At 50.5% G+C, this 23,136-nt stretch overlaps 1 protein-coding gene across 1 annotated transcript in view; it reads left to right on the forward strand.

Annotated features, from left to right (window-relative positions):
• dnah2 (dynein, axonemal, heavy chain 2) overlaps positions 1-23,136 on the forward strand; it is a 380,569-nt gene that overhangs the window by 110,145 nt on the left and 247,288 nt on the right. Inside the window, exons 16-17 of the mRNA XM_087982834.1 lie at positions 19,080-19,236; positions 20,200-20,439. Of these exons, the coding sequence (XP_087838960.1) occupies positions 19,080-19,236; positions 20,200-20,439 (397 nt within the window). The remainder of the gene's footprint in view (positions 1-19,079; positions 19,237-20,199; positions 20,440-23,136) is intronic.

Genomic DNA, 23,136 nt, shown 5'->3' on the forward strand with positions numbered 1-23,136 from the left:
GTGAGTGCCCGGGTTTTGCTGTAGGTAGACCCACAATGCCAGGGAGTGAGTGCTGGGTTTGACTGTAAGTAGACCCACAATGCCAGGGAGTGAGTGCCTGTGTTTTGCTGTAGGTAGACCCACAATGCCAGGGAGTGAGTGCCCGGGTTTTGCTGTAGGTAGACCCACAATGCCAGGGAGTGAGTGCCTGGGTTTTACTGTAGGTAGACCCACAATGCCAGGGAGTGAGTGCCTGGGTTTTACTGTAGGTAGACCCACAATGCCAGGGAGTGAGTGCCTGGGTTTTACTGTAGGTAGACCCACAATGCCAGGGAGTGAGTGCCCGGGTTTTACTGTAGGTAGACCCACAATGCCAGGGATTGAGTGCCTGGGTTTTACTGTAGGTAGACCCACAATGCCAGGGAGTGAGTGCCTGGGTTTTACTGTAGGTAGACCCACAATGCCAGGGAGTGAGTGCCAGGGTTTTACTGTAGGTACATCCACAATGCCAGGGAGTGAGTGCCAGGGTTTTACTGTAGGTAGACACACAATGCCAGGGAGTGAGTGCCAGGGTTTTACTGTAGGTAGATCCACAATGCCAGGGATTGAGTGTCTTGGTTTTACTGTAGGTAGACCCACAATGCCAGGGAGTGAGTGCCTGGGTTTTACTGTAGGTAGACCCACAATGCCAGGGGATGAGTGCCAGGGTTTTACTGTAGGTAGATCCACAATGCCAGGGAGTGAGTGCCCGGGTTTTGCTGTAGGTAGACCCACAATGCCAGGGAGTGAGTGCCTGGGTTTTGCTGTAAGTAGACCCACAATGCCAGGGAGTGAGTGCCCGGGTTTTACTGTAGGTAGACCCACAATGCCAGGGAGTGAGTGCCCGGGTTTTACTGTCGGTAGACGCACAATGCCAGGGAGTGAGTGCCCGGGTTTTACTGTAGGTAGACCCACAATGCCAGGGAGTGAGTGCCTGGGTTTTACTGTAGGTAGACCCACAATGCCAGGGAGTGAGTGCCCGGGTTTTGCTGTAGGTAGACCCACAATGCCAGGGAGTGAGTGCCCGGATTTTGCTGTAGGTAGACCCACAATGCCAGGGAGTGAGTGCCCGGGTTTTGCTGTAGGTAGACCCACAATGCCAGGGAGTGAGTGCCCGGGTTTTGCTGTAGGTAGACCCACAATGCCAGGGAGTGAGTGCCCGGGTTTTGCTGTAGGTAGACCCACAATGCCAGGGAGTGAGTGCCCGGGTTTTACTGTAAGTAGACCCTCAATGCCAGGGAGTGAGTGCCCAGGTTTTACTGTCGGTAGACCCACAATGCCATGGAGTGTGTGCCAGGGTTTTACTGTAGGTGGACCCACAATGCCAGGGAGTGAGTGCCCGGGTTGTACTGTAGGTAGACCCACAATGCCAGGGAGTGAGTGCCTGGGTTTTGCTGTAAGTAGACCCACAATGCCAGGGAGTGAGTGCCAGGGTTTTACTGTAGGTAGACCCACAATGCCAGGGAGTGAGTGCCAGGGTTTTACTGTAGGTAGACCCACAATGCCAGGGATTGAGTGCCTGGGTTTTACTGTAGGTAGACCCACAATGCCAGGGAGTGAGTGCCTGGGTTTTACTGTAGGTAGACCCACAATGCCAGGGAGTGAGTGCCCGGGTTTTGCTGTAGGTAGACCCACAATGCCAGGGAGTGAGTGCCCGGATTTTGCTGTAGGTAGACCCACAATGCCAGGGAGTGAGTGCCCGGGTTTTGCTGTAGGTAGACCCACAATGCCAGGGAGTGAGTGCCCGGGTTTTACTGTAGGTAGACCCACAATGCCAGGGAGTGAGTGCCTGGGTTTTACTGTAAGTAGACCCACAATGCCAGGGAGTGAGTGCCTGGGTTTTACTGTAGGTAGACCCACAATGCCAGGGAGTGAGTGCCTGGGTTTTACTGTAAGTAGACCCACAATGCCAGGGAGTGAATGCCTGGGTTTTGCTGTAGGTAGACCCACAATGCCAGGGAGTGAGTGCCAGGGTTTTACTGTAGGTAGATCCACAATGCCAGGGAGTGAGTGCCTGGGTTTTACTGTAGGTAGATCCACAATGCCAGGGAGTGAGTGCCTGGGTTTTACTGTAGGTAGACCCACAATGCCAGGGAGTGAGTGCCTGGGTTTTACTGTAGGTAGACCCACAATGCCAGGGAGTGAGTGCCTGGGTTTTACTGTAGGTAGACCCACAATGCCAGGGAGTGAGTGCCTGGGTTTTGCTGTAAGGAGACCCACAATGCCAGGGAGTGAGTGCCTGGGTTTTGCTGTAAGTAGACCCACAATGCCAGGGAGTGAGTGCCCGGGTTTTACTGTAGGTAGACCCACAATGCCAGGGAGTGAGTGCCCGGGTTTTACTGTCGGTAGACGCACAATGCCAGGGAGTGAGTGCCCGGGTTTTACTGTAGGTAGACCCACAATGCCAGGGAGTGAGTGCCTGGGTTTTACTGTAGGTAGACCCACAATGCCAGGGAGTGAGTGCCCGGGTTTTGCTGTAGGTAGACCCACAATGCCAGGGAGTGAGTGCCCGGATTTTGCTGTAGGTAGACCCACAATGCCAGGGAGTGAGTGCCCGGGTTTTGCTGTAGGTAGACCCACAATGCCAGGGAGTGAGTGCCCGGGTTTTGCTGTAGGTAGACCCACAATGCCAGGGAGTGAGTGCCCGGGTTTTGCTGTAGGTAGACCCACAATGCCAGGGAGTGAGTGCCCGGGTTTTACTGTAAGTAGACCCTCAATGCCAGGGAGTGAGTGCCCAGGTTTTACTGTCGGTAGACCCACAATGCCATGGAGTGAGTGCCAGGGTTTTACTGTAGGTGGACCCACAATGCCAGGGAGTGAGTGCCCGGGTTGTACTGTAGGTAGACCCACAATGCCAGGGAGTGAGTGCCTGGGTTTTGCTGTAAGTAGACCCACAATGCCAGGGAGTGAGTGCCAGGGTTTTACTGTAGGTAGACCCACAATGCCAGGGAGTGAGTGCCAGGGTTTTGCTGTAGGTAGATCCACAATGCCAGGGAGTGAGTGCCTGGGTTTTGCTGTAGGTAGACCCACAATGCCAGGGAGTGAGTGCCAGGGTTTTGCTGTAGGTAGATCCACAATGCCAGGGAGTGAGTGCTGGGTTTGACTGTAAGTAGAACCACAATGCCAGGGAGTGAGTGCCTGTGTTTTGCTGTAGGTAGACCCAGAATGCCAGGGAGTGAGTGCCCGGGTTTTGCTGTAGGTAGACCCACAATGCCAGGGAGTGAGTGCCTGGGTTTTACTGTAGGTAGACCCACAATGCCAGGGAGTGAGTGCCTGGGTTTTACTGTAGGTAGACCCACAATGCCAGGGAGTGAGTGCCTGGGTTTTACTGTAGGTAGACCCACAATGCCAGGGAGTGAGTGCCCGGGTTTTACTGTAGGTAGACCCACAATGCCAGTGATTGAGTGCCTGGGTTTTACTGTAGGTAGACCCACAATGCCAGGGAGTGAGTGCCTGGGTTTTACTGTAGGTAGACCCACAATGCCAGGGAGTGAGTGCCAGGGTTTTACTGTAGGTAGATCCACAATGCCAGGGAGTGAGTGCCAGGGTTTTACTGTAGGTAGACACACAATGCCAGGGAGTGAGTGCCTGGGCTTTACTGTAGGTAGACCCACAATGCCAGGGAGTGAGTGCCAGGGTTTTACTGTAGGTAGATCCACAATGCCAGGGATTGAGTGCCTGGGTTTTACTGTAGGTAGACCCACAATGCCAGGGAGTGAGTGCCTGGGTTTTACTGTAGGTAGACCCACAATGCCAGGGAGTGAGTGTCAGGGTTTTACTGTAGGTAGACCCACAATGCCAGGGAGTGAGTGCCTGGGTTTTGCTGTAGGTAGACCCATAATGCCAGGGATTGAGTGCCTGGGTTTTACTGTAGGTAGATCCACAATGCCAGGGAGTGAGTGCCAGGGTTTTACTGTAGGTAGACCCACAATGCCAGGGAGTGAGTGCCTGGGTTTTGCTGTAGGTAGACCCACAATGCCAGGGAGTGAGTGCCTGGGTTTTGCTGTAGGTAGACCCATAATGCCAGGGATTGAGTGCCTGGGTTTTACTGTAGGTAGATCCACAATGCCAGGGAGTGAGTGCCAGGGTTTTACTGTAGGTAGACCCACAATGCCAGGGAGTGAGTGCCTGGGTTTTACTGTAGGTAGACCCACAATGCCAGGGATTGAGTGCCTGGGTTTTACTGTAAGTAGACCCACAATGCCAGGGAGTGAGTGCCCGGGTTTTACTGTAGGTAGACACACAATGCCAGGGAGTGAGTGCCAGGGTTTTACTGTAGGTAGACCCACAATGCCAGGGAGTGAGTGCCTGGGTTTTGCTGTAAGTAGACCCACAATGCCAGGGAGTGAGTGCTGGGTTTGACTGTAAGTAGACCCACAATGCCAGGGAGTGAGTGCCAGGGTTTTGCTGTAGGTAGACCCACAATGCCAGGGAGTGAGTGCTGGGTTTGACTGTAAGTAGACCCACAATGCCAGGGAGTGAGTGCCTGTGTTTTGCTGTAGGTAGACCCACAATGCCAGGGAGTGAGTGCCCGGGTTTTGCTGTAGGTAGACCCACAATGCCAGGGAGTGAGTGCTGGGTTTGACTGTAAGTAGACCCACAATGCCAGGGAGTGAGTGCCTGTGTTTTGCTGTAGGTAGACCCACAATGCCAGGGAGTGAGTGCCCGGGTTTTGCTGTAGGTAGACCCACAATGCCAGGGAGTGAGTGCCTGGGTTTTACTGTAGGTAGACCCACAATGCCAGGGACTGAGTGCCTGGGTTTTACTGTAGGTAGACCCACAATGCCAGGGAGTGAGTGCCTGGGTTTTACTGTAGGTAGACCCACAATGCCAGGGAGTGAGTGCCCGGGTTTTACTGTAGGTAGACCCACAATGCCAGGGATTGAGTGCCTGGGTTTTACTGTAGGTAGACCCACAATGCCAGGGAGTGAGTGCCTGGGTTTTACTGTAGGTAGACCCACAATGCCAGGGAGTGAGTGCCAGGGTTTTACTGTAGGTACATCCACAATGCCAGGGAGTGAGTGCCAGGGTTTTACTGTAGGTAGACACACAATGCCAGGGAGTGAGTGCCAGGGTTTTACTGTAGGTAGATCCACAATGCCAGGGATTGAGTGTCTTGGTTTTACTGTAGGTAGACCCACAATGCCAGGGAGTGAGTGCCTGGGTTTTACTGTAGGTAGACCCACAATGCCAGGGGATGAGTGCCAGGGTTTTACTGTAGGTAGATCCACAATGCCAGGGAGTGAGTGCCCGGGTTTTGCTGTAGGTAGACCCACAATGCCAGGGAGTGAGTGCCTGGGTTTTGCTGTAAGTAGACCCACAATGCCAGGGAGTGAGTGCCCGGGTTTTACTGTAGGTAGACCCACAATGCCAGGGAGTGAGTGCCCGGGTTTTACTGTCGGTAGACGCACAATGCCAGGGAGTGAGTGCCCGGGTTTTACTGTAGGTAGACCCACAATGCCAGGGAGTGAGTGCCTGGGTTTTACTGTAGGTAGACCCACAATGCCAGGGAGTGAGTGCCCGGGTTTTGCTGTAGGTAGACCCACAATGCCAGGGAGTGAGTGCCCGGATTTTGCTGTAGGTAGACCCACAATGCCAGGGAGTGAGTGCCCGGGTTTTGCTGTAGGTAGACCCACAATGCCAGGGAGTGAGTGCCCGGGTTTTGCTGTAGGTAGACCCACAATGCCAGGGAGTGAGTGCCCGGGTTTTGCTGTAGGTAGACCCACAATGCCAGGGAGTGAGTGCCCGGGTTTTACTGTAAGTAGACCCTCAATGCCAGGGAGTGAGTGCCCAGGTTTTACTGTCGGTAGACCCACAATGCCATGGAGTGTGTGCCAGGGTTTTACTGTAGGTGGACCCACAATGCCAGGGAGTGAGTGCCCGGGTTGTACTGTAGGTAGACCCACAATGCCAGGGAGTGAGTGCCTGGGTTTTGCTGTAAGTAGACCCACAATGCCAGGGAGTGAGTGCCAGGGTTTTACTGTAGGTAGACCCACAATGCCAGGGAGTGAGTGCCAGGGTTTTGCTGTAGGTAGATCCACAATGCCAGGGAGTGAGTGCTGGGTTTGACTGTAAGTAGAACCACAATGCCAGGGAGTGAGTGCCTGTGTTTTGCTGTAGGTAGACCCAGAATGCCAGGGAGTGAGTGCCAGGGTTTTGCTGTAGGTAGACCCACAATGCCAGGGAGTGAGTGCCTGGGTTTTACTGTAGGTAGACCCACAATGCCAGGGAGTGAGTGCCTGGGTTTTACTGTAGGTAGACCCACAATGCCAGGGAGTGAGTGCCTGGGTTTTACTGTAGGTAGACCCACAATGCCAGGGAGTGAGTGCCCGGGTTTTACTGTAGGTAGACCCACAATGCCAGTGATTGAGTGCCTGGGTTTTACTGTAGGTAGACCCACAATGCCAGGGAGTGAGTGCCTGGGTTTTACTGTAGGTAGACCCACAATGCCAGGGAGTGAGTGCCAGGGTTTTACTGTAGGTAGATCCACAATGCCAGGGAGTGAGTGCCAGGGTTTTACTGTAGGTAGACACACAATGCCAGGGAGTGAGTGCCTGGGCTTTACTGTAGGTAGACCCACAATGCCAGGGAGTGAGTGCCAGGGTTTTACTGTAGGTAGATCCACAATGCCAGGGATTGAGTGCCTGGGTTTTACTGTAGGTAGACCCACAATGCCAGGGAGTGAGTGCCTGGGTTTTACTGTAGGTAGACCCACAATGCCAGGGAGTGAGTGTCAGGGTTTTACTGTAGGTAGACCCACAATGCCAGGGAGTGAGTGCCTGGGTTTTGCTGTAGGTAGACCCATAATGCCAGGGATTGAGTGCCTGGGTTTTACTGTAGGTAGATCCACAATGCCAGGGAGTGAGTGCCAGGGTTTTACTGTAGGTAGACCCACAATGCCAGGGAGTGAGTGCCTGGGTTTTGCTGTAGGTAGACCCACAATGCCAGGGAGTGAGTGCCTGGGTTTTGCTGTAGGTAGACCCATAATGCCAGGGATTGAGTGCCTGGGTTTTACTGTAGGTAGATCCTAAATGCCAGGGAGTGAGTGCCAGGGTTTTACTGTAGGTAGACCCACAATGCCAGGGAGTGAGTGCCTGGGTTTTACTGTAGGTAGACCCACAATGCCAGGGATTGAGTGCCTGGGTTTTACTGTAAGTAGACCCACAATGCCAGGGAGTGAGTGCCCGGGTTTTACTGTAGGTAGACACACAATGCCAGGGAGTGAGTGCCAGGGTTTTACTGTAGGTAGACCCACAATGCCAGGGAGTGAGTGCCTGGGTTTTGCTGTAGGTAGACCCACAATGCCAGGGAGTGAGTGCCAGGGTTTTACTGTAGGTAGACCCACAATGCCAGGGAGTGAGTGCCTGGGTTTTACTGTAGGTAGATCCACAATGCCAGGGAGTGAGTGCCTGGGTTTTACTGTAGGTAGACCCACAATGCCAGGGAGTGAGTGCCTGGGTTTTACTGTAGGTAGATCCACAATGCCAGGGAGTGAGTGCCTGGGTTTTACTGTAGGTAGACCCACAATGCCAGGGAGTGAGTGCCCGGGTTTTACTGTAGGTAGACACACAATGCCAGGGAGTGAGTGCCAGGGTTTTACTGTAGGTAGACCCACAATGCCAGGGAGTGAGTGCCTGGGTTTTACTGTAGGTAGACCCACAATGCCAGGGAGTGAGTGCCAGGGTTTTACAGTAGGTAGACCCACAATGCTAGGGAGTGAGTGCTGGGTTTTACTGTAAGTAGACCCACAATGCCAGGGAGTGAGTGCCTGGGTTTTGCTGTAGGTAGACCCACAATGCCAGGGAGTGAGTGCCTGGGTTTTGCTGTAAGTAGACCCACAATGCCAGGGAGTGAGTGCCAGGATTTTGCTGTAGGTAGACCCACAATGCCAGTGAGTGAGTGCCAGGGCTTTGCTGTAGGTAGATCCACAATGCCAGGGAGTGAGTGCCAGTGTTTTACTGTAGGTAGACCCACAATGCCAGGGAGTGAGTGCCAGGGTTTTGCTGTAGGTAGACCCACAATGCCAGGGAGTGAGTGCCAGGGCTTTGCTGTTGGTAGATCCACAATGCCAGGGAGTGAGAGCCAGAGTTTTGCTGTAGGTAGACCCACAATTCCAGGGAGTGAGTGCCAGGGTTTTACTGTAGGTAGATCCACAATGCCAGAGAGTGAGTGCCAGGGTTTTGCTGTAGGTAGACCCACAATGCCAGGGAGTGAGTGACTGGGTTTTGCTGTAGGTAGACCCACATTGCCAGGGAGTGAGTGCCTGGGTTTTGCTGTAGATAGACCCACAATGCCAGGGAGTGAGTGCCAGGGTTTTGCTGTAGGGAGACCCACAATGCCAGGGAGTGAGTGCCAGGGTTTTACTGTAGGTAGACCCACAATGCCAGGGAGTGAGTGCCAGGGTTTTACTGTAGGTAGACCCACAATGCCAGGGAGTGAGTGCTGGGTTTGACTGTAAGTAGACCCACAATGCCAGGGAGTGAGTGCCTGTGTTTTGCTGTAGGTAGACCCACAATGCCAGGGAGTGAGTGCCAGGGTTTTGCTGTAGGGAGACCCACAATGCCAGGGAGTGAGTGCCAGGGTTTTACTGTAGGTAGACCCACAATGCCAGGGAGTGAGTGCTGGGTTTGACTGTAAGTAGACCCACAATGCCAGGGAGTGAGTGCCTGGGTTTTGCTGTAGATAGACCCACAATGCCAGGGAGTGAGTGCCAGGGTTTTGCTGTAGGGAGACCCACAATGCCAGGGAGTGAGTGCCCGGGTTTTACTGTAGGTAGATCCACAATGCTAGGGAGTGAGTGCCCGGGTTTTACAGTAGGTAGACCCACAATGCCAGGGAGTGAGTGCCAGGGTTTTACAGTAGGTAGACCCACAATGCCAGGGAGTGAGTGCTGGGTTTTACTGTAAGTAGACCCACAATGCCAGGGAGTGAGTGCCTGGGTTTTGCTGTAGGTAGACCCACAATGCCAGGGAGTGAGTGCCTGGGTTTTGCTGTAGGTAGACCCACAATGCCAGGGAGTGAGTGCCAGGATTTTGCTGTAGGTAGACCCACAATGCCAGGGAGTGAGTGCCAGGGTTTTACTGTAGGTAGACCCACAATGCCAGGGAGTGAGTGCTGGGTTTGACTGTAAGTAGACCCACAATGCCAGGGAGTGAGTGCCTGTGTTTTGCTGTAGGTAGACCCACAATGCCAGGGAGTGAGTGCCCGGGTTTTACAGTAGGTAGACCCACAATGCCAGGGAGTGAGTGCCAGGGTTTTACAGTAGGTAGACCCACAATGCCAGGGAGTGAGTGCTGGGTTTTACTGTAAGTAGACCCACAATGCCAGGGAGTGAGTGCCTGGGTTTTGCTGTAGGTAGACCCACAATGCCAGGGAGTGAGTGCCTGGGTTTTGCTGTAGGTAGACCCACAATGCCAGGGAGTGAGTGCCAGGATTTTGCTGTAGGTAGACCCACAATGCCAGGGAGTGAGTGCCAGGGTTTTACAGTAGGTAGACCCACAATGCCAGGGAGTGAGTGCTGGGTTTTACTGTAAGTAGACCCACAATGCCAGGGAGTGAGTGCCTGGGTTTTGCTGTAGGTAGACCCACAATGCCAGGGAGTGAGTGCCTGGGATTTGCTGTAGGTAGACCCACAATGCCAGGGAGTGAGTGCCTGGGTTTTACTGTAGGTAGACCCACAATGCCAGGGAGTGAGTGCCCGGGTTTTACTGTAGGTAGACCCACAATGCCAGGGAGTGAGTGCCAGGGCTTTGCTGTAGGTAGATCCACAATGCCAGGGAGTGAGTGCCAGGGTTTTACTGTAGGTAGACCCACAATGCCAGGGAGTGAGTGCCTGGGTTTTACTGTAGGTAGACCCACAATGCCAGGGATTGAGTGCCTGGGTTTTACTGTAAGTAGACCCACAATGCCAGGGAGTGAGTGCCCGGGTTTTACTGTAGGTAGACACACAATGCCAGGGAGTGAGTGCCAGGGTTTTACTGTAGGTAGACCCACAATGCCAGGGAGTGAGTGCCTGGGTTTTGCTGTAGGTAGACCCACAATGCCAGGGAGTGAGTGCCAGGGTTTTACTGTAGGTAGACCCACAATGCCAGGGAGTGAGTGCCTGGGTTTTACTGTAGGTAGATCCACAATGCCAGGGAGTGAGTGCCTGGGTTTTATTGTAGGTAGACCCACAATGCCAGGGAGTGAGTGCCTGGGTTTTACTGTAGGTAGATCCACAATGCCAGGGAGTGAGTGCCTGGGTTTTACTGTAGGTAGACCCACAATGCCAGGGAGTGAGTGCCCGGGTTTTACTGTAGGTAGACACACAATGCCAGGGAGAAGTGCCAGGGTTTTACTGTAGGTAGACCCACAATGCCAGGGAGTGAGTGCCTGGGTTTTACTGTAGGTAGACCCACAATGCCAGGGAGTGAGTGCCTGGGTTTTGCTGTAGGTAGACCCACAATGCCAGGGAGTGAGTGCCTGGGATTTGCTGTAGGTAGACCCACAATGCCAGGGAGTGAGTGCCTGGGTTTTACTGTAGGTAGACCCACAATGCCAGGGAGTGAGTGCCCGGGTTTTACTGTAGGTAGACCCACAATGCCAGGGAGTGAGTGCCAGGGCTTTGCTGTCGGTAGATCCACAATGCCAGGGAGTGAGTGCCAGGGTTTTACTGTAGGTAGACCCACAATGCCAGGGTGTGAGTGCCTGGGTTTTACTGTAGGTAGACCCACAATGCCAGGGATTGAGTGCCTGGGTTTTACTGTAAGTAGACCCACAATGCCAGGGAGTGAGTGCCCGGGTTTTACTGTAGGTAGACCCACAATGCCAGGGAGTGAGTGCCTGGGTTTTACTGTAGGTAGATCCACAATGCCAGGGAGTGAGTGCCTGGGTTTTACTGTAGGTAGACCCACAATGCCAGGGAGTGAGTGCCCGGGTTTTACTGTAGGTAGACACACAATGCCAGGGAGTGAGTGCCAGGGTTTTACTGTAGGTAGACCCACAATGCCAGGGAGTGAGTGCCTGGGTTTTACTGTAGGTAGACCCACAATGCCAGGGAGTGAGTGCCAGGGTTTTACAGTAGGTAGACCCACAATGCTAGGGAGTGAGTGCTGGGTTTTACTGTACGTAGACCCACAATGCCAGGGAGTGAGTGCCTGGGTTTTGCTGTAGGTAGACCCACAATGCCAGGGAGTGAGTGCCTGGGTTTTGCTGTAAGTAGACCCACAATGCCAGGGAGTGAGTGCCAGGATTTTGCTGTAGGTAGACCCACAATGCCAGTGAGTGAGTGCCAGGGCTTTGCTGTAGGTAGATCCACAATGCCAGGGAGTGAGTGCCAGTGTTTTACTGTAGGTAGACCCACAATGCCAGGGAGTGAGTGCCAGGGTTTTGCTGTAGGTAGACCCACAATGCCAGGGAGTGAGTGCCAGGGCTTTGCTGTTGGTAGATCCACAATGCCAGGGAGTGAGAGCCAGAGTTTTGCTGTAGGTAGACCCACAATTCCAGGGAGTGAGTGCCAGGGTTTTACTGTAGGTAGATCCACAATGCCAGAGAGTGAGTGCCAGGGTTTTGCTGTAGGTAGACCCACAATGCCTGGGAGTGAGTGCCTGGGTTTTGCTGTAGGTAGACCCACAATGCCAGGGAGTGAGTGCCTGGGTTTTGCTGTAGATAGACCCACAATGCCAGGGAGTGAGTGCCAGGGTTTTGCTGTAGGGAGACCCACAATGCCAGGGAGTGAGTGCCAGGGTTTTACTGTAGGTAGACCCACAATGCCAGGGAGTGAGTGCCAGGGTTTTACTGTAGGTAGACCCACAATGCCAGGGAGTGAGTGCTGGGTTTGACTGTAAGTAGACCCACAATGCCAGGGAGTGAGTGCCTGTGTTTTGCTGTAGGTAGACCCACAATGCCAGGGAGTGAGTGCCCGGGTTTTACAGTAGGTAGACCCACAATGCCAGGGGGTGAGTGCCAGGGTTTTACAGTAGGTAGACCCACAATGCCAGGGAGTGAGTGCTGGGTTTTACTGTAAGTAGACCCACAATGCCAGGGAGTGAGTGCCTGGGTTTTGCTGTAGGTAGACCCACAATGCCAGGGAGTGAGTGCCTGGGTTTTGCTGTAGGTAGACCCACAATGCCAGGGAGTGAGTGCCAGGATTTTGCTGTAGGTAGACCCACAATGCCAGGGAGTGAGTGCCAGGGTTTTACAGTAGGTAGACCCACAATGCCAGGGAGTGAGTGCTGGGTTTTACTGTAAGTAGACCCACAATGCCAGGGAGTGAGTGCCTGGGTTTTGCTGTAGGTAGACCCACAATGCCAGGGAGTGAGTGCCTGGGATTTGCTGTAGGTAGACCCACAATGCCAGGGAGTGAGTGCCTGGGTTTTACTGTAGGTAGACCCACAATGCCAGGGAGTGAGTGCCCGGGTTTTACTGTAGGTAGACCCACAATGCCAGGGAGTGAGTGCCAGGGCTTTGCTGTAGGTAGATCCACAATGCCAGGGAGTGAGTGCCAGGGTTTTACTGTAGGTAGACCCACAATGCCAGGGAGTGAGTGCCTGGGTTTTACTGTAGGTAGACCCACAATGCCAGGGATTGAGTGCCTGGGTTTTACTGTAAGTAGACCCACAATGCCAGGGAGTGAGTGCCCGGGTTTTACTGTAGGTAGACACACAATGCCAGGGAGTGAGTGCCAGGGTTTTACTGTAGGTAGACCCACAATGCCAGGGAGTGAGTGCCTGGGTTTTGCTGTAGGTAGACCCACAATGCCAGGGAGTGAGTGCCAGGGTTTTACTGTAGGTAGACCCACAATGCCAGGGAGTGAGTGCCTGGGTTTTACTGTAGGTAGATCCACAATGCCAGGGAGTGAGTGCCTGGGTTTTACTGTAGGTAGACCCACAATGCCAGGGAGTGAGTGCCTGGGTTTTACTGTAGGTAGATCCACAATGCCAGGGAGTGAGTGCCTGGGTTTTACTGTAGGTAGACCCACAATGCCAGGGAGTGAGTGCCCGGGTTTTACTGTAGGTAGACACACAATGCCAGGGAGTGAGTGCCAGGGTTTTACTGTAGGTAGACCCACAATGCCAGGGAGTGAGTGCCTGGGTTTTACTGTAGGTAGACCCACAATGCCAGGGAGTGAGTGCCTGGGTTTTACTGTAGGTAGACCCACAATGCCAGGGAGTGAGTGCCAGGGTTTTACAGTAGGTAGACCCACAATGCTAGGGAGTGAGTGCTGGGTTTTACTGTAAGTAGACCCACAATGCCAGGGAGTGAGTGCCTGGGTTTTGCTGTAGGTAGACCCACAATGCCAGGGAGTGAGTGCCTGGGTTTTGCTGTAAGTAGACCCACAATGCCAGGGAGTGAGTGCCAGGATTTTGCTGTAGGTAGACCCACAATGCCAGTGAGTGAGTGCCAGGGCTTTGCTGTAGGTAGATCCACAATGCCAGGGAGTGAGTGCCAGTGTTTTACTGTAGGTAGACCCACAATGCCAGGGAGTGAGTGTCAGGGTTTTGCTGTAGGTAGACCCACAATGCCAGGGAGTGAGTGCCAGGGCTTTGCTGTTGGTAGATCCACAATGCCAGGGAGTGAGAGCCAGAGTTTTGCTGTAGGTAGACCCACAATTCCAGGGAGTGAGTGCCAGGGTTTTACTGTAGGTAGATCCACAATGCCAGAGAGTGAGTGCCAGGGTTTTGCTGTAGGTAGACCCACAATGCCTGGGAGTGAGTGCCTGGGTTTTGCTGTAGGTAGACCCACAATGCCAGGGAGTGAGTGCCTGGGTTTTGCTGTAGATAGACCCACAATGCCAGGGAGTGAGTGCCAGGGTTTTGCTGTAGGGAGACCCACAATGCCAGGGAGTGAGTGCCAGGGTTTTACTGTAGGTAGACCCACAATGCCAGGGAGTGAGTGCCAGGGTTTTACTGTAGGTAGACCCACAATGCCAGGGAGTGAGTGCTGGGTTTGACTGTAAGTAGACCCACAATGCCAGGGAGTGAGTGCCTGTGTTTTGCTGTAGGTAGACCCACAATGCCAGGGAGTGAGTGCCCGGGTTTTACAGTAGGTAGACCCACAATGCCAGGGAGTGAGTGCCAGGGTTTTACAGTAGGTAGACCCACAATGCCAGGGAGTGAGTGCTGGGTTTTACTGTAAGTAGACCCACAATGCCAGGGAGTGAGTGCCTGGGTTTTGCTGTAGGTAGACCCACAATGCCAGGGAGTGAGTGCCTGGGTTTTGCTGTAGGTAGACCCACAATGCCAGGGAGTGAGTGCCAGGATTTTGCTGTAGGTAGACCCACAATGCCAGGGAGTGAGTGCCAGGGTTTTACAGTAGGTAGACCCACAATGCCAGGGAGTGAGTGCTGGGTTTTACTGTAAGTAGACCCACAATGCCAGGGAGTGAGTGCCTGGGTTTTGCTGTAGGTAGACCCACAATGCCAGGGAGTGAGTGCCTGGGATTTGCTGTAGGTAGACCCACAATGCCAGGGAGTGAGTGCCTGGGTTTTACTGTAGGTAGACCCACAATGCCAGGGAGTGAGTGCCCGGGTTTTACTGTAGGTAGACCCACAATGCCCGGGAGTGAGTGCCAGGGCTTTGCTGTAGGTAGATCCGCAATGCCAGGGAGTGAGTGCCAGGGTTTTACTGTAGGTAGACCCACAATGCCAGGGAGTGAGTGCCTGGGTTTTACTGTAGGTAGACCCACAATGCCAGGGATTGAGTGCCTGGGTTTTACTGTAAGTAGACCCACAATGCCAGGGAGTGAGTGCCCGGGTTTTACTGTAGGTAGACACACAATGCCAGGGAGTGAGTGCCAGGGTTTTACTGTAGGTAGACCCACAATGCCAGGGAGTGAGTGCCTGGGTTTTGCTGTAGGTAGACCCACAATGCCAGGGAGTGAGTGCCAGGGTTTTACTGTAGGTAGACCCACAATGCCAGGGAGTGAGTGCCTGGGTTTTACTGTAGATAGATCCACAATGCCAGGGAGTGAGTGCCTGGGTTTTACTGTAGGTAGACCCACAATGCCAGGGAGTGAGTGCCTGGGTTTTACTGTAGGTAGATCCACAATGCCAGGGAGTGAGTGCCTGGGTTTTACTGTAGGTAGACCCACAATGCCAGGGAGTGAGTGCCCGGGTTTTACTGTAGGTAGACACACAATGCCAGGGAGTGAGTGCCAGGGTTTTACTGTAGGTAGACCCACAATGCCAGGGAGTGAGTGCCTGGGTTTTACTGTAGGTAGACCCACAATGCCAGGGAGTGAGTGCCAGGGTTTTACAGTAGGTAGACCCACAATGCTAGGGAGTGAGTGCTGGGTTTTACTGTAAGTAGACCCACAATGCCAGGGAGTGAGTGCCTGGGTTTTGCTGTAGGTAGACCCACAATGCCAGGGAGTGAGTGCCTGGGTTTTGCTGTAAGTAGACCCACAATGCCAGGGAGTGAGTGCCAGGATTTTGCTGTAGGTAGACCCACAATGCCAGTGAGTGAGTGCCAGGGCTTTGCTGTAGGTAGATCCACAATGCCAGGGAGTGAGTGCCAGTGTTTTACTGTAGGTAGACCCACAATGCCAGGGAGTGAGTGCCAGGGTTTTGCTGTAGGTAGACCCACAATGCCAGGGAGTGAGTGCCAGGGCTTTGCTGTTGGTAGATCCACAATGCCAGGGAGTGAGAGCCAGAGTTTTGCTGTAGGTAGACCCACAATTCCAGGGAGTGAGTGCCAGGGTTTTACTGTAGGTAGATCCACAATGCCAGGGAGTGAGTGCCTGGGTTTTGCTGTAGGTAGACCCACAATGCCTGGGAGTGAGTGCCAGGGTTTTGCTGTAGGTAGACCCACAATGCCTGGGAGTGAGTGCCTGGGTTTTGCTGTAGGTAGACCCACAATGCCAGGGAGTGAGTGCCTGGGTTTTGCTGTAGATAGACCCACAATGCCAGGGAGTGAGTGCCAGGGTTTTGCTGTAGGGAGACCCACAATGCCAGGGAGTGAGTGCCAGGGTTTTACTGTAGGTAGACCCACAATGCCAGGGAGTGAGTGCCAGGGTTTTACTGTAGGTAGACCCACAATGCCAGGGAGTGAGTGCTGGGTTTGACTGTAAGTAGACCCACAATGCCAGGGAGTGAGTGCCTGTGTTTTGCTGTAGGTAGACCCACAATGCCAGGGAGTGAGTGCCCGGGTTTTACAGTAGGTAGACCCACAATGCCAGGGAGTGAGTGCCAGGGTTTTACAGTAGGTAGACCCACAATGCCAGGGAGTGAGTGCTGGGTTTTACTGTAAGTAGACCCACAATGCCAGGGAGTGAGTGCCTGGGTTTTGCTGTAGGTAGACCCACAATGCCAGGGAGTGAGTGCCTGGGTTTTGCTGTAGGTAGACCCACAATGCCAGGGAGTGAGTGCCAGGATTTTGCTGTAGGTAGACCCACAATGCCAGGGAGTGAGTGCCAGGGTTTTACAGTAGGTAGACCCACAATGCCAGGGAGTGAGTGCTGGGTTTTACTGTAAGTAGACCCACAATGCCAGGGAGTGAGTGCCTGGGTTTTGCTGTAGGTAGACCCACAATGCCAGGGAGTGAGTGCCTGGGATTTGCTGTAGGTAGACCCACAATGCCAGGGAGTGAGTGCCTGGGTTTTACTGTAGGTAGACCCACAATGCCAGGGAGTGAGTGCCCGGGTTTTACTGTAGGTAGACCCACAATGCCAGGGAGTGAGTGCCAGGGCTTTGCTGTAGGTAGATCCACAATGCCAGGGAGTGAGTGCCAGGGTTTTACTGTAGGTAGACCCACAATGCCAGGGAGTGAGTGCCAGGATTTTGCTGTAGGTAGATCCACAATGCCAGGGAGTGAGTGCCAGGATTTTGCTGTAGGTTGACCCACAATGCCAGGGAGTGAGTGCCAGGGTTTTGCTGTAGGTAGACCCTCAATGCCAGGGAGTGAGAGCCAGAGTTTTGCTGTAGGTAGACCCACAATGCCAGGGAGTGAGTGCCAGGATTTTAATCTAACAAGATTTGTATCCAAGGTTCACCAGACTGACTCTTAGGATGGAAGAGTTGCCCTACGAGGTGTGGAGAGGTTGAGGAAACACTCTATTTTAGAGGAATGAGAGGTAATCTCATTGAAGCAAACAGAATTCCTTCAGGTTCGACAGGGTAGATGCAGGAAGAGCTCTTCTTCCTGTCTGGGAGTGGGGGCTTGGAATCCAGGCCAGGGCACATGGTCAAGGAATAAGAGTTTGATAATTTAGGATTACAATGAGAAGGAATTTCTGCTCTAAGAGGATGTTGAGTGTTTGAAACTTACTACTCCCAGGGAGTTGTGGAAGCTCCATTGAGTATGTTCAAGACAAAGGTCACACGATATTAAAGATGGTGTGGAAACTTGGTGTTGAGGTAGAAGATCAGCCATCATCTAGTTGAATAGTGGAGCAAACTTGTTGGGTGTCACTAATGTGATTGTAGATTTTGGAAGAAGTGACAAAGAGGATTGATGAAGGCATAGTACTGGACATTGTCTATATGGACTTCAGTAAGGCGTCCTCATGGTGGACTACTTCACAATGTTAGATCACATGGAATATAGGAAGAACTAGCCGTTTGGATATAAAATTGGTTCAAAGATAGGAGACAGAAGGTGGTAGTTGAGGGTTGCTTTTCAGGCTGGAGGCTTGTGACCATGGATTGGTGCTGGGTCCATTGCATTTTGTCATTTATGTAAATGTTTTGGATGTAAATATAGGAGGTATGGTTTGTAAGTTTGGAGATGATACTAAAATTGGAGGTGTCAATGACAGTAAAGAAGGTTATCTAAGAGTACAATGTGATCTTAATCAGCTGGGCCGAGGAGTGGCAGATGGACGTTAATTTAGACAAATGTGAGGTACTGTATTTTGTGAAAGACAAATCAGGGCTGGACTTAATGGCAAGGTCCTAGGCAGTGTTGCTGAACAAAGAGAAATTGAGGTGCAGGTAGGTAGTTCCTTGAAAGCGGAGTCACAGGTAGACAGAGTGGTGCGGAAGGTATTTGATACTCTTGCCTTTATTGGTCAGTGCATTGAGCATAGGAGTTGGGAGGTCATGTTGTGGCTATCCAGGACATTGGTTAAGCCACGTTTAGAATACTGCATGCAGTTCTGGTCTCCCTGCAAAAGGAAGGATGTTGTGAAACTGGAAAGGGTTCAGAAAAGATTTACAAGGATGCTGCCAGGGTTGGAAGGCTTGAGCTAAACGGAGAGGCTGAATCCGCTGGGGCTGTTTTCCCTGGAGCGTCGGAGGCTGAGGGGTGACCGTATAGAGGTTTATAAAATCATGAGGTGCATGGGTAGAATGAATAGGAAAGGTCTTTTCTCAGGGTAGGGGAATCCTAGAGGACATAGGTTTAAGATGAGAGGGGAAAGATTTAAAAGGAATCTAAGGAGCAACTTTTTCACACAGAGGGTGGTGCGTGTGTGGAATGAGCTGCCAGAGGAAGTGGTGGAGGCTGGTACAATTGCAACATTTAAAGGCATCTGGATGGGTATATGAATAAGAAGGGTTTAGAGGGATATGGGCCAAGTGCTGGCAAATGGGACTAGATTGGGTTGGGATATCTGGACTGAACGGTCTGTTTCCATGCTGTACATCTCTCTGACTCTGTTCCTCTAAATGGCTCATTCCTGCTCCTACTTTATTTGTCTATCACATCCTCCTTTTAGGCCACTCATAGAGGACTTACTAGTCAATATTTCTTAAAATTCTTTTTGTTTTTCGTGGGCTTCGCTGGAAAGGCTAGCCCTTATTGCCTGTCCTTATTTGAACTTGAACTGAGTGGTCAGTTTGGCTATTTCAGAATGTAGTTAAGAATTGTTGTGGGTTTGGAGTCACATCAGGGCCATACTGAGTAACCAGAACTCCAAAAGCTATTATAGTGCCTTGAAACATTAGTTATCTTTCTCACTCCACAGAGTCTGCCAGACCTGCTTAATTTTCCAGCATTTGCTGTTTTTATTATGAAAAACCAGTTATCAGTTTAGAAGGTGCTTGTAATATCTGCTTGTGTAAATAAGTACAAACATGTGAAGAATTTGGCTCAAGTTCTTTTCACAGCAGCTTTCTGGAGTATAACAGTCTGTTGTAATTGTAGAATCCTTGATGAGTTGACGAAAGAGCAGCGGAACCTCTTCCGAGACAGAATCAAATTCCTGGACAAGAAAATTACTCCAGGCCTGACGAAGCTTCAGTGGACAGCCAGAACACTGTCCAGTTACTTCATTGATGATTGCCGGATGCATGCTAGACAGGTAATGGGAGCATTCACTCAACTCGCATTAGCGGGGAACTGCAGATCGCTTTCATTTCCAGCATGCATCATCCCACTTCATGAGGGGTAAAGGAGACCCCTCTCAAAATATATTCCGAAAGTAGCTTAGATTTACCTTGTTCTTATTTTAAAGGTAAATGTGAGGTGCTGTGTTCCAGATGCAATTCGATTGGTTGAATTACTTGAGTTTACGCAAAACAATTTATTTAAACACGAAAGTTAAAACATAACAAAAGAAAGAGGAATTTGGAATAACTTAACTCTACTGGAAAACTTAACAGAATAATAGATACAATAACTATGACTAATTAACTGTTCTAATATAGTAATATCCCATAAACACACCCTTGGCAAAAGACAAATTCAGGAAACAGATTGTCATACGTGCAATCCTATCAGCAAGAAAGAGATACATGCAGTAGCCCCAGAGAGAGAGAGAGAGAGATCTTTTCCTTCCACAGTCTCAGTTCACACCCTCTAACTAACTAAAGCAAAACCTGCGAAATCCTAGGTCTGTCTGTGTCTCCACCCACTCAGGCTGCTTTTACTGTTCCAATTTTTAAAAAAAAAACACCCAAGGCTTCACAAGTTGTTTATCTTCTCATAGACTGCTTTTCGCTTGTCCCCCAATCTGTCTCTAAAAATAAAACAGGACAAAACACACCCCTTAAAGGCACAACATTGTCACAGGAGTCTGGCTGTTGGAGTGGGCTGGTGGGTCCTGGCGACTGTGTCAGTATTTTACAGTGGTTCACAGGGAGGGTGTCAGTATCTACAAGGAATCCCAGGAGGTGTTTCAGTATTTACAGGGGATCTCCGGGGGTGTGTGTCAATATTTTCGGGGTGTTCCCAAGGGAATATATATATATCGATTAAAAGTCACAAAATGTTATTAATTTGAGTTATCTGTCTGTTCATTGAAGTGGTCTTAATTCCCAAACAGCTGCAGCTGACAATTGATGAGTATAAAGCGTCCAGTCAAGCAGTAAAACAATACGCCTATCAGATGAGTGAAATGTTGCTGGTGCATATCGACAGTAAGCGCACGTACAGTGACAAGGAGTTTCGAGAAGCACAGCAGGCACATCAAGAAAACATCCAGACAAAACTATTAAAACTACACAAGGAGATTGTAACAATCATGCGTCAGACATATCTGGTCTTTAAGAGTGACGGATCTGAGGTGAGTTTGATGTGTTTTGATGTGTATATGTACTATCGAGGCATCACAATCCTTTTATTTTTTTTCCTTCTCTCATTACTAGCCTGGGTTACAAAATTCCTACATCTCGGAGATCATTGCTGCTATCCCACTCACAAATATCATCATCCATCCTTCAAGATTGGAAGGTTAACCTCCTTTTGTGAAGGGAGAACACTGTAGGTGCTGGAAATCTAAAATGTCAAAAAGTGTTGGAAATACTCAACAGATCAGGCAGCATCAGCAGAGAAAGAAAAGCAAAAGTGAACATTTTGGGTTAATGACCTCTCATCAGAACTGAGAAATGGTGGCAATGGTTTTGGGGAAGAGGAGAGGGGTTGAAGAGGATGAACTAAAGAGACTTTGGATGAGACTTGTGTGTTCATTTCCATTTCAGTGGAGAGGTTCAGTCAGTTCTCCAAAAGGTGTATTGTGATGACGATTCAGGAAGTGTGATTAATACTTGGATTCTAAAGTCGAGGAACAATCTTTATTTGATTTGTGTTTATATGGTTTGATTTGTATTTATTGTCACATGTACCTATGTACAGTGAAAAGACTTGTTTTATGAGCAGTACAGGCAGATCATAACAAACAAGGACGTGCAGTTCAAAGGGTACTTAGACAGAGCGAGACATACAAGATTACGGCTGCACAAGGGGTGCACAAAGCAAGATCAACATTAGATTTGTAGTCAGACGGGTCCATTCAGCAGTCTAATAACAGGAGAGGTGAAGCTGTTCTTGAACCTGTTGGTACATATGTCCAAGCTACTGTGACTTCTGCCTGAAAGATGAGGTTGGAAAAGAGTATTACTGGGGTTGGAAGGGTGTTTGATGATGTTGGCAGCCCTTCCGTGGCAACGAGAAGTGTAGATATTGTGTGTGCTAAGAAAGGTTGAATGCAGTGTTACTTTCATTTTTGATCTCTGTGAGTGGAGGTAGAGTGTCTGAAGCTTTGTTTACATGCATTTAAATGTGATCTTTAAAATCCTTGAGGTGAACAATTCATTGCATTAGTAACAAAGGTAGAATAGGGAAACAAATCTGACATTGCCTAGTGACAGGAGTCCAATATCACAGAAAGACACAGCCATCTGTAAGGTCAGGAAGAGTGTGTAAGTTTAAGTCAGAGTAAAAGGATGCTGTTGGTTCAGCAGTCTCCAGAAAGTCAGGGCTGGGGAAAACTGCTGGGAACTGGGAATGAGGAATAACCAAATGTTTGCTCTCAGAGTGTTTAGGGGTCAGTAAGAAGGAAGCTGCAGAAAGCAATTACAACTGATCATGGAACTTTAAAGTGAAGACTGGAAGGCATGTTACTTAGGTTTGAGGATAAAATGGTTAAAATCTTTATTTCTTTGAAATTGTCTATTTTTAATTTTATAACATCATCTAATATTTATTTGTAATAATACTGTTTCAAATAGTTCTTGTATAGTGTAAAATACTTTGTGTTAGAATCATACAGTACACTAGAGGCCCTTTGGCCGAGTGAATGTATACTGCCAAAGCTACGCTAAATTTACACTAGCCCCACTTTCCAGCACTTAGACCACAGCTTTGAATATTATGACACTTCAAGTGTTCATCCAAGTTCTTCTTAAAGGTTGTGAGGTTGGCTGCCTCAACTACTGCCCCAGGCAGTGCATTCCAGATGGATGAAAAGGTTTCTTTCTCAAATCCCCTCAAAACCTCCTGCCTTTTTCCTTAAAGGTGTGACCCCACAGGCCCGCTATTGACCCTCAACTGAGGGGACCAGCTGCTTTCTATTCACCTGAGGGAGAGGGGAGGGCATACTGATATCATCACGATCCTGTTAATCCACAGGCCCAGGTATTGTTTTTGGACTCCCACCATGGCACATGGTGGCATTTGAATTCAGTAACAATCTGGAGTTAAGGCTCTAATTGTCATTATGAAACGGTTTATTGTCAATTGTTGCTAAACACATCTAGTTGACTTATGTCCTACACATAATGTAGGCTGTCCTTACCTGGTCTGGCCTACATGTGACTTCTAAACCTCACCCTTGTGATTGACTCTTAATTGCCCTCTAGGTGATTAAGGATGGGCAACAAATGATGGCCTAGCCCCATATCCCATGGATATGTTAAAAGAAACCCTGTCTATGCCACTCATAATCTTATGCACATCTGTCAGGTTCTCCTCAACCTTTTATGCCCCAAACCTTTACTCTCTATTGTGTGTGTGTATATAATAAACTTTGAAGTGCCTTTGTTAAAAGTACAGTGGCAGCTTCTTGGGAATATGTCCACTGACTGACCACCATGGGAAACAAATAGCAAAAACAGAACTGAAGTTCTATATCAAACCAAATTTCAATTTGGGATCAGACTTGTCCATATTACTTTATCTGGCTTGGTATGGCAACTGCTCTGCCCAGGACTGTAAGAAACTATAGAGAGTTGTGAGCATATGAGTTGCATGGTGGCTCAGCGGTTAGCACTGCTGCCTCACAGCGGCAGGGTCCTGGGTTCAATTCCAGCCTCGGGTGAGTGTCTGTGTGGAGTTTGCACATTCTCCCCGTGTCTGTGTGGGTTTCCTCCGGGTGCTCCGGTTTCCTCCCACAGTCCAAAGATGTGCAGATTAGGTGAATTGGCCATGCTAAATTGCCCGTAGTGTTAGGTGCATTAGTCAGGGGGAATGGGTCTGGGTGGGT

The sequence above is a fragment of the Chiloscyllium plagiosum genome, unplaced genomic scaffold (assembly GCF_037043375.1).
Source record: "Chiloscyllium plagiosum isolate Xiang-an unplaced genomic scaffold, Cpla_swu_hap1 HiC_scaffold_44, whole genome shotgun sequence".
Classification (NCBI taxonomy): domain Eukaryota; kingdom Metazoa; phylum Chordata; class Chondrichthyes; order Orectolobiformes; family Hemiscylliidae; genus Chiloscyllium; species Chiloscyllium plagiosum.